We start from the raw sequence: 11,451 nt of genomic DNA, 5'->3' as shown, positions 1-11,451 counted from the left end.
TCTTTTAATAAGGCAGTTTTATTGTGATCTTCATGTAACATAAAAGAGTTTATCAGTTGTTTTAATTAAAATCAACGTCAATAATTAATAATTAGTTTAATAGTTAGCTTTAATAAAAATCAGCCCTCGGGATATGAATATACGTTCTGTGGAGAGTTTGTCCAACTTGGAAAATCATCCATTTTTGGCTGACAATGGTTTTTGGGTTGACACCCTTCTTTGTCACCCACCTTCTTTGTCCTTCTTTAACAGTCATAGTAGTGACATTAAACATAAAAATGTAATTCAGGTTAATATTAGTTAGGAATATTTAATGGATCTCACTAATTTTGTTCTAAATTCACAAGAGCCTTCAGGAATTATTATGTTAAAGGAGTAGCCCATAAAACATCATTAGGAATAAAACAATTTCATTCTAGTATTCTCAGTGTATAGTTAATTAATTAGTAAATTCTTAACCAGAAACCATTCAAATAATGCTGAAAGCTCAGAAAGTCCCAAAATGCCATCCCTCATAAAGAGCTTAGGAAAAACATGCATGATTAGGCTAAAAGAACTGGCTTTTCTTCACATACACACATTTCTGACTTTATGAAGTGGAATTGTAGTAGACCGCCCAATGAGCACCAATGGAGGTGAGGGCAAATCCATTCTGACGACCGCTGATGAAACGTAGTTCACTTCCATCATGGGTTGGGTAGAAGTTAAATGAAATTCCATAAGGCTGCCCAACTTTAAAAGAACGCCCCTCATTAGTGACAAACATAAGCTCACTGATGTAACCAGAATAATACTTTCCAGAGATCTGAACAAAATGCTCATTGTTGTGTAGTGTCATTTCCTTTTCATTCCTATTATAGTTCACACCAACCAGGTCTGTCCAGTTACTGCCATATCTCAACTGGATCCTAAACAGATACAGTATATGCCATTTATTGTTAAATAATGCAGAGCCAAATATCTTATAACTAGACCTTTAAAAAAACAATGCAGAATGTAAAAACAGAAAATAGACTATTGAATGGCTGCATGAAATATAAAGAGTAGCCTATAATTTATTGCAAAATTAGTTGGTTTTATGTGAGGTAACCAGTCTAATAATTACGACAGCTCAGATTATCCAGGGTGAGACTATATAGTGATGTTTGGGGAAACCTACCCATTGATGTAGTTGTTGGAGTAGTATCCATAGTAGGGATATTCATAAACTCTGACTCCAGTGATGCGATCCTTGTGTGCAGTGGAAAATTCAGTTCCACTGCCGTCCCCAACAGCAGGGGAGTATGAGTAAAACTCAGGTAAAGCTGAAAAGGAAATTAGATTATCAGCTGTAAGTGACTGAAATTAGTTTTCCAGTAATCATTAAAACCGTGTTTTTTGTTTTGTTTTGTTTTGTTTTATTTTGTTTTGTTTGTTTGTTTTCCTAATTGGAACCTTGTTTTTGACTGTTTTAGTTGTACAGCACAAAATTCAGTGTAGTACAAAATAACAGTAAGCATTTGATGCATAATCAGTTAGTGCTGATTTATTTGTAACACCATATTTAGGTAGTAATACTCACGCATAGTCATGCTCATGGCACAAAGGGCAGAGAGTACCACAAAATGATGCAGCATTTTGGATTGCTTAGCTGTCTACTGCTCTCTGAGAATCTAGATAGCAAATTGTAGATTGTTATTTTAAACACATCAAATAACCCTATTTATATAATATATATAATAAACACATCTAATTTTTACTGTATTCACAAATGGATAAATAAACATATTTATAGATAATTGAAAAGACATTTAAGATGATATTTTTCATGATGTACAGTATTATATTGTTAATTGTTATATGATGCCATTACCTGTAGTGGAGCCTGAGAGAGTGTTCCTTGATTAGGATGTTTAAACCAGGCCTTCCTTTATACTCTCTTGCTGGTCCAGCCTCTTATTTTCATTCATTTAGATGAGGAATGTTATCGAACATTTTTTTTTTTTTTTTTTTTTTTTTTTTTACAATCTTCATGAATATGTCTGGAAGGAAAATATTTTAAGAAGAAATTTCTTCCTTGTTTGTATCATACGTCACCTGACACATTTTGGGAATAAATACTGAATGAATACTAATATCAGATAATTATTAGAACTATAGTTTCGGTAAAAGTAAAAGTTCCAGTAAACCTTTTCAAGCAAAATACTTTGTGTTCTAAAAAACGTTTGAACAGCTGAGCATTACAAAACTTTACAGGTGATTAAAAACTCAGAAAAGAATTATTACATGTTTGAGCTGATCAGTTGTGCTGATCAAAACTATGTTTGTTTCAAACTCTTAAAATTAATAGACTTTTTTTCTTAATCATAATTTTTTATACAAAGCATTATTAACCACTCCCCCATCTCCACTCTATTTTGAGTGGAGAATTTGTTTAAAAAGCTAAAATATTATAAAAAAAAAATTGTAAGCAAGTTATTAAAAAGTATTGAAGAAATAAACTAAACATGTTGAAAGTAATAATTGCTAGCTGATAAGTGTGTTCTTGCTTTCTCAGTAATACTCAACTCAAACATTGTCCACTACATTTTGAGCTTATATATAACAAAACAGGACGATGATACCAGTTCTGTCATGTAACATGCATTATCTGATTACAACCCAGAAGAGAAATTGTACATAAGGGTGGGTTTAAAGACAAAATATGCAATGTAAAGTGAATTACTTGAAATAACCACATTGATGTGTATAATAAAAGAGGGGTGGTGCATTCAAAATCCAATTGTCTTAAACTGCAGAAATTCCCTGCCTGAGATTCAAGGTTTGTGTGTGACGTTTGAGGTCTATGCACAACTTCCTATTTATACCAACACTTTCACTGAAACAAAACCAGTTGTACAGCATGAACAGAATTTAATTACGTGTCTCCTCTGCATTTACATGACAGACAGAATACAATGTAATCTTTTGTTTGGGGTGAAGTGATTTGGCTCTGCATTAAGGAAGTAAATACAGGGAACAACAAAACGTTTTGTTGCCACTGAACTTGTTGTATTGTATTATTCTATTAGGTGTGCAGTTTATTTTTCAAAGTTTGAAATAACTACATCTGTGTCAATATCTATCTCTCATCATCCAGTGACTTAATAAAAGCCACTATTTTCAGCCCTGACTGACTTGGAGTAAGCTGAAATCTTTGAGTAAGTCGATTCTAAAAACGTACTTACCAAAACATAAAGGCAAAAAATTATTTTTTAAGTAGAAAATTGCTGCCAATAAAACTGCCTAAATGCATATTGTAAAATGTCTATTGTTTATTGTTTATTAATTTATTTTTTCATGTTTTAAAACATTTCTTTGGTAACAATGGATGAGTTACTGTCACAAATACTGTATATACAATATTTTGAGTGACTGGTGAAGGTGAATTTCTGAATTTCAGCTTTGTTGTTATGTGGGCATTACTGGAAAAGCTTTTACAATCTGAAAATCATAAGTATATTTATCCTGTAGGGTGGTGGGGAGACTTGAGTCTACCCAGTGTATATACAGGTGCATCTCAATAAATTAGAATGTTGTGGAAAAGTTCGTTTATTTCAGTAACTCAACTCAAATTATGAAACTTGTGTATTAAATAAATTCAATGCACACAGACTGAAGTAGTTTAAGTCTTTGGTTCTTTTAAACGTGATGATTTTGCCTCACATTTAACAAAAACTCACCAATCTCAACAAATTAGAATATGGTGAAATGCCAATCAACTAATCAACTCAAAACACCTGCAAAGGTTTCCTGAGCCTTCAAAATGGTCTCTCAGTTTGGTCCTTTAGGCTACACAATCATGGGGAAGACTGCTGATATGACAGTTGTCCAGAATACAATCACTGACACCCTTCACAAGGAGGGTAAGCCACAAACATTCATTGCCAAAGAAGCTGGCTGTTCACAGAGGGCTGTATCCAAGCATGTTAACAGAAAGTTGAGTGGAAGGAAAAAGTGTGGAGGAAGAAGAAGATGCACAACTAGCCGAGAGAACCGAGAGCCTTGAGAGGCTTGTCAAGCAAAATCGATTCAAGAATTTGGGTGAACTTCACAAGGAATGGACTGAGGCCGGGGTCAAGGCATCAAGAGCCACCACACACAGATGTGTCAAGGAATTTGGCTACAGTTGTCGTATTCCTCTTGTTAAGCCACTCCTGAACCACAGACAACATCTTACCTGGGCTAAGGAGAAGAAGAAATAGACTGTTGCTCAGTGGTCCAAAGTCCTCTTTTCAGATGAGAGCAAGTTTTGTATTTGTTTTGGAAACCAAGGTCCTAGAGTCTGGAGGAAGGGTGGAGAAGCTCATAGTCCAAGTTGCTTTAAGTTTGGTGTTAAGTTTCCATAGTCAGTGATGATTTGGGGTGCAATGTCATCTGCCGGTGTTGGTCCACTGTGTTTTTTTGAAAACCAAAGTCACTGCACCCATTTATCAAGAAATTTTAGAGCACTTCATGCTTCCTTCTGCTGACCAGCTTTTTAAAGATGCTGATTTCATTTTCCAGCAGGATTTGGCACCTGCCCACACTGCCAAAAGCACCAAAAGTTGGTTAAATGACCATGGTGTTGGTGTGCTTGACTGGCCAGCAAACTCACAAGACCTGAACCCCATAGATTCTTAGAACCCCATGGAGTGGCAACAGGCAATCCATGGGTAAGAGCTCCCTCTGCTGGCGTGGCATTACAATTATATTGCTTTTTTATTTAATTATTTTATTATTAATTATTTTCTTTAGCCAGTGAATACAGTACATTTTCATAGAGCATTTTTTAAATGCATTCCTTCTTCTTGTTTGTTTTCTTAGGTGTGCACATACATGGAGATGTGCACATACCTGAACATAAATCGAGATGTTGTTGTTGTAGCTGTCTGCGTTGTTGAATAGGCCATTATTTCATGGCATGTTGGACTTATTGCTTGTGCACATCAATTTCATTTTGTGCACAACTCATTCAGATTTGCTTTCAACACAGTTGGATGTTGCATGCCTTCCAGCAGCAGAGCTTTCAGGTTTGGCGCAAAGACATCCAGGACTGCGTTTATGATTTGTGCTACGTTGGCCCTCGCAAGACCGGGTGCGGTTTCTTGGTTTCTGCCATCATGCAACAAATTTTTATGAGATATCTACCATCCACAAAAGACAGGGTGTGTCCAAAAGTCGGGGTCAGTACAGAAACAAGTACGGAAAAGGTCGGCCTCACGACCTTCCTCACATTATTGCAGTCAGATATTTAAGCTTGATGACAACTCCATCAATGTTGTAGTTATAGTTTGTTGTGTTCTTTGCATGGGTAACTGTAGTTGGAAAAATGGGGAAGTGGACATCCTCATCTCTCAAGAATTGTTCTACTGTGTTGTGGCTGTAGAATCCGTCAAGCACATTTTTGCCTTTCTCACTACATGCCCCACTGAAAACACCCCCACAGAGATGAAGTTCTTCATCCGTGTACTCAAAGGTAATGTCTATGGCAGAGATGCTCACATCTGGCCCATGAGAGCCATTCTCCTGCAGAGTTTAGCTCTAACCCTAATCAAACACAGCTGAGCATGCTAATCAATGTCTTCAGGATCATTAGAAAATCACAGGTAGATGAGTTTAATCAGGGTTGGAGCTAAAATCTGCAGCGCATTGGCCCTTAAGGGCAAGATTTGAGGAACCCTGGTCTATGGTTTGTGCCATATTTTGTGACAAGGGAGGAACAGGTGATGATCAGCTGGGTATGCTCCCCAAGTATGGAAGCCCGTTTCCACCGGCAGATTTACGATTAATGGATATATACAGCAGAGTAGCCCCTTGTCTCCATTTTTGTATTTATTAGTTACACAAATTATGGCCCTTCATAATCAGTGCCTCGCGAAAGTACTCATACCCCTTCATTTTCTTCACATTTTGTTATGTTGCTGCCTTATGTTAAACTGTTGTTACGTTATGTGCTCATTTAATGTTTATTATTATTGTTTTTGCGTTATGATTTGTGTACATGTTTATTTTGTGGTTGTTATTGTTATGGTTGTCCTCTCCCTTCTGTCTCTTCTAATAGCGCTCATTAGAGCGCGTACAGGTGTACAGAGTTGCGGTGATGTCAGAGGTGGCGTGGTGGCATTTCTGCGGAGTTGATTTAGTCCTGTTTGGAAGTTTCCTCGATGAGTTCTCCTCTCTCCCTGCTTGACGTTTTTGCTTTGAAAAGTTTGTTTTCAAGCCATGTTGTATCTCCGATGCCACTTAAAACCTTGCTTGTTTGAATAGTGTGTAAATGTGTTGAATCACCTGTTTAAAACAAAGAGACCGACGTAGGGAGGCGGGTGCCTTTTTGTTTCTTCAGTTTTCTCCTGTTTTGAGGCTAGTAGGGAGGTAAGACTATGTTGTTTCTTTGTTCTTTTTTTTAGTATGATGAGATGAGACTCCGGGCACCTTGTGATTTGCGGGGTTGAGGTGCTCTATTGTTAAAAGTAAATCCTTGCGTGTTGTTTATTTAATTGTTCGGGCGGACAAGGAGCTGTGGTGGTGCAGCTTTGTCGGACTCCGTAACACTGTTTTAAATTACTTTTTTCACATCAATCTACACTCTATGCACCATAATGACAAAGCAAAAACAGAATTACTTACCTCTTCACCGTTCAATCTCTGTCAGCTTAAATGGGGCCTGGCAGATATTTTCAGGTTTCTCCAGAAATGTTTGATTGGGTTCAAGCCCAGGCTCTGGCTGGGCCACTCAAGGTCATTCACAGAGTTGACTATAAGCCACTCTTGCTGTGTGCTTTGGGTAATTGCCCTGTTGGAAGGTGAACCTTCTGCCCAGTCTGTGGTTCTGAATGCTCTAGACTGGTTCCCCGAGGGAACTCGAGTTGCGTCCGAAAACGCTATGGGGAATGCCTCCAGTGTGACCACGTTCTGAAACACATGTGCATACAATCCAATGGAGAAGCGAGATGTCACGGGGTGACGTAGAGACCAGGAAGCTTAAAAGCATGTGCGGTGCGTGCAGCTGGGAGCTTCTGTCTTTCAGCAAGCGCTGTGTGTGTGTGTGTGTCACTCTGTTTTTGTGCTAGTTTGCACAGCTTTTATTTGAGAGTGTCACTATGTCCTACAAAGCATTCTTACGAATATAAGCAGCGGCATTTTAGACCGTGTGTCCCTCTCTGCCTGCGCTATTTCAGGTGGGAATACACACAGTCTATTTGTTGTCTGTTTGGGAGCGAAGCATGGGAGTCAGTTCTTGAGGGAGCTGACTGCCCGCGTTTGCGTTCCCCGCGGCTCAGCTCCTGCTTCTGCCGAGGCAGGGTGGCGGCTGTGATCGTGGGGGATCGCACATAGATCTACGGACGGGTTAGAGACAAGTCCGCCCTCTCTCTGCCTATCTCGTTGGATCTAGAGCTCTCTCTCTGGGTTGGAAGCCGTGCTGCGGTCCTTCCTCCTCTGAGTGAGAGCTTGCAGCGAGGCGGGCTGCCTCAGCTCTCGAGGGAGCTGACTGCACGTATTCTTGCTGCGCACGCTTCGCTCCAGGAGGGCTTTCTTCGAGGAGGGAGCCCTCGTGAGTCCCTGCGGTTCAGGTCCCGCTTTTGCCGAGGCAGAGCGGCTACTGCGGCTGTGGGGATTGCAGCATGGATCTGGCGAACGTGTTAGAGACAGGTCCGCCCTCTCTCTGCCTTTCTCCCTAGATCTAGTGCTCTCTCTCAGGGCTCAGAAGCCCATGCTGCAGTTCTTCCCCTTCTGAGTGAGAGCTCGCGCTGCTGTGGCTATCTTTCTCCAAGGAGATTGATGCTGTCCACATACGAGCAGACTGCATTTTAGATCGCTCATTTCTACCTGGCCTTGCTTCTAGAAAAACGGGGGTGGGGATTCACGCGATTTATGTGTGGTTTGTTCGGGAGCTAAGCATGCACAGTCCGCGCTCTAGGGGGTGGGCTGTGTCCATTCATAATGTGTTTATTTTTATGTCAAAAAAGAGATATAAAAGAAACAAAGAACAAATGTGCATCTTGAATGTTTAGCTCTTCTCCCATTGTCATTTAATTCTGAGGAATTAAATTTATTTACTACACTCTCACCCCATACTTTAGTGGATGTTGTGTGGATGTTGATGTGGCTCATCTGTCACTCCAGGGCATCTGCATATTGAACCTTATTGACATTTTGTCGGTATTAGCTCATCTCTCACCATATCGTTCCCCATAGCGTTTTCGGATTCAGCTCAAGTTCCCGAAGAGGAACGTCCCAGGTTACGTATGTAACCATGGTTCACCAAGGGAACAAGACGCTGCATCTCAAGCCATACTTCCGGCATCCCTGCAGCGCTTGCTTCTCTATTCAGAAGCTGCCGGCTGCACGCACCGCACATGCTTTTAAGCTTCCTGGTCTCTATGTCACCCCACGATGTCTCGCTTCTCCATTGGACTGTATGCACACGTGTTTCAGAGCGTGGTCACGCCGGAGGCATTCCCCATAGCGTTTTCGGACGCAGTGTCTCGTTCCCTCGGGGAACCATGGTTACATACGTAACCTGGGACGATTTTCATTAAGATTATCTCAATATTTTGGTACATGGAGCTTTTCTTCTACTCTGACGAGTCCCTCAGTCCCTGCCACTGAAAAACAGCCCCACAGCATGAGGCTGCTACCAGCACAATTTACTTTTGGGATGGTACTCTGCAGGTGATGAGCAGTGCCTGGTTTCCTTAAAACATATAATGCTTGGGATTGAGGTTCATCAGACCACAGAATCTTGTTTCTCACAGTCTGAGGGTCCTTTAGGTGCTTTTATGCAAATTCTAAGTGTGTTTTCATGTGTCTTCTCTGAGGAGAGTCTTGCCACATGACCATAAAGCCCAGATTGGTGGAGTGTTGCGTTTATGTTTGTCCTCCTGTAAGTTTCTCTAATCTGCATATATGATCATGGAACTCAACTAGAGTGATTATCAGGTTCTTGGTCATCACTCTAGCCAAGGCCCTTCTCCATCAATTGCTCAGTTTGGCCAGTTCTAGAAAGAGGCGTGGTTGTTTCAAACTTTTTCCATTAAGGGTAATGGAGACTACATGCATCTGTGAACCAGATTTTTTTCTGAACTCTTCCCCAGATGTGTGACTTGATGCAGTCCTGGCTCTGAGCTCTACAGGCAGTTTTCTATTCTTTTCTTTTTTTTTAACCTCAGACAGGGCTTGGTTTTTGCACTGTTATGCATTTTCATCCTAGATCTTTTATTAGACTTGTGTGCCTTTCCAAATAATACCCATTCAGTTGAATTTATATTTATAGTAGCAAAAATGAAGAAATAAATGAAGAAATAAATTTCATCTGTCCCATATCTACCCAGTGTATATATCACATGAATTCCCACAAACTGATATAACATAACTGAACCTCACTAATGTTTTCTCCCCAACAGATTGTTTTTTAAAATTATTTTATTATTAATCCTTTTCTTTAGCCAGTGAATACAATACATTCTCGTAGAGCTTTTTTATGTTTGTTTTGTTTTGTTTTGAAATGCATTCCCTCTTGTTTGTTTTCTTAGATGTGCACATACATGGAGATGTGCACGTGCTTGAAAATACATCGAAATGTTGTTGTTTTTGTTGTAGCTGTCTGTGTTGTTGAATAGACCATTGTTTCATGGCATATTGTATTGATTGCTTCAATTGCTTTCATTGCATCAATTTAATTTTCAAAGTCAGTGTGGGCTTGTGTGGCTTCTATAGATTTTTTGTAGTAAAATATGTACATCTGCATTTACATAGATGCCTCTATAACTTCTCTCACAAGTCTGCTAGTCTCACATGCCAGAAACATATTCAATTTCTAATTCTCAGCTCTTTCTTTACCTCTTCTTTCATCACTTGAGGTCTTGACTTTGAGAACAAAGTAGCTATTAACAGAATCTCTGCACTGCACATCTTCTGTTTCTGTCATATATTCCAGATTCTGTTTGCACCCCCTCATCTTTGATATTGTCTTATGTAACTTTTTCAGATAACATATTCTTGTGAAGAGGAACTGCCCCTATTTCTTTCTTTTACTGTAAAAGGAATGTTTTTCTTTGTTTATCCATCAACCCTGTCAGTCATGCATTGTTAGTATTCACGTTGGCAGAGATAAACAGATATGTGTCTTTCTGGTTTACCTCTAAGCTATGCTAACTACACTCTGACTAAACTGTAGGTCAACAATTGTCTAAATTTTATTCTTAAGGAATTTTAAGAGAAACATCAGAGATATAGTCAGTGAAAAAACTAAGCAATACCATTTAATTTAACTCTAATTTTTTCCCCCTTAGGGGGGAAAATTCATAACTTCTGGTCTCGCAACCGAGGTTGTTGAAACCATCCTCCATTCCAGAGCTCCCTCTACGAGGAAAATGTACACCCTGAAGTGGAGATTCTTCACTTCATGGTGCGGACACCACCAGCAGGACCCAGTTAACCGCCCGGTTGGTACAGTGCTGGAGTTTCTGCAGCATCGGTTCTCTGCAGGGTTAGCCCACCCCATCCTGAAGGTCTGCGTGGCGGCTATTTTGACCTACCACGCCACTCTGGGTGGCTCCTCAGTGGGTAGGAACCCCCTGGTTACAGGTTTCCTCCACAGTGCGCTGAGGCCTCTGGCCAGGTGTAGCTTTGCTATGTGGTGATTGGGTTGCTATTCCATAACCTTGAGTCCTCTGACCCAACCCCCCCCCTTTTTTGGGGGTCAAGGCTCACTCCTCTCAAACTATGGCAGCCTTCAAGGCCTTCTTATCAGGAGTACCCCTCTCTGACATTTCAACGCTGTGGGTTGTTCCATGCCACTCACTTTCGTGAGATTGTCGGACTCACATTCATGCCACTCTGGGCTCCTCTGTTCTCTCGTCCTAGCTGTGCTCAGTGATACACACTAGGCAGGGATTTGAAAGTCTGGCGGCGTGGGCATATCGTTCCCCATAGCGTTTTCGGATGCAGCTCGAGTTCCCGAAGAGGAACGTCCCAGGTTATGTATGTAACCATGGTTCCCCGAAGGAACAAGACGCTGCGTCTCAAGCCATACTTCCGGCATCCCTGCAGCGCTTGCTTCTCTATTCAGAAGCTGCCGGCTGCATGCACCGCACGTGCTTCCTGGTCTCTACGTCACCCCGCGACGTCTCGCTTCTCCATTGGACTGTATGCACACGTGTTTCAGAGCGTGGTCACGCCGGAGGCATTCCCCAGAGCGTTTTCGGCCGCAGTGTCTCATTCCTTCGGGGAACCATGGTTACACACGTAACCTGGGACGATTTTCATTAAGGTTATCTCAATATTTTGGTACATGGAGCTTTTCTTCTACTCTGACGAGTCCCTCAGTCCCTGCCACTGAAAAACAGCCCCACAGCATGAGGCTGCTACCAGCACACTTTACTTTTGGGATGGTACTCTGCAGGTGATAAGCAGTGCCTGGTTTCCTTAAAACATAATGCTTGGGATTGA

At 40.8% G+C, this 11,451-nt stretch overlaps 1 protein-coding gene across 1 annotated transcript; it reads right to left on the bottom strand.

The window, feature by feature from the left end:
* LOC127178729 (zymogen granule membrane protein 16) lies at positions 1-1,918 on the bottom strand. The gene is made up of 4 exons (XM_051131790.1): positions 1,853-1,918; positions 1,562-1,652; positions 1,160-1,304; positions 1-908 (listed from the first exon to the last, which is right to left on the bottom strand). Exons 2-4 carry the CDS (start codon positions 1,614-1,616, stop codon positions 590-592), a joined length of 519 nt encoding a protein of 172 aa, XP_050987747.1. The 5' UTR covers positions 1,617-1,652; positions 1,853-1,918; the 3' UTR covers positions 1-589.
* Positions 1,919-11,451: the final 9,533 nt, after the last annotated feature.

Source organism: Labeo rohita, chromosome 16 (genome assembly GCF_022985175.1).
Source record: "Labeo rohita strain BAU-BD-2019 chromosome 16, IGBB_LRoh.1.0, whole genome shotgun sequence".
Classification (NCBI taxonomy): Eukaryota; Metazoa; Chordata; class Actinopteri; order Cypriniformes; family Cyprinidae; genus Labeo; species Labeo rohita.
This window is presented reverse-complemented; position numbering and strand designations above follow the sequence as displayed.

What these genes read in the sequence shown, in the direction of transcription:
- LOC127178729 (XM_051131790.1), bottom strand. Translation starts at nt 1,616, where the DNA reads ATGCTGCATCATTTTGTGGTACTCTCTGCCCTTTGTGCCATGAGCATG. An exon ending in TGCCATGAGCATGACTATGC is followed by an intron (nt 1,305 to 1,561) that starts GTGAGTATTACT and finishes TTTCCTTTTCAG; the next exon opens with CTTTACCTGAGTTTTACTCA. An exon ending in TCCAACAACTACATCAATGG is followed by an intron (nt 909 to 1,159) that starts GTAGGTTTCCCC and finishes GTATCTGTTTAG; the next exon opens with GATCCAGTTGAGATATGGCA.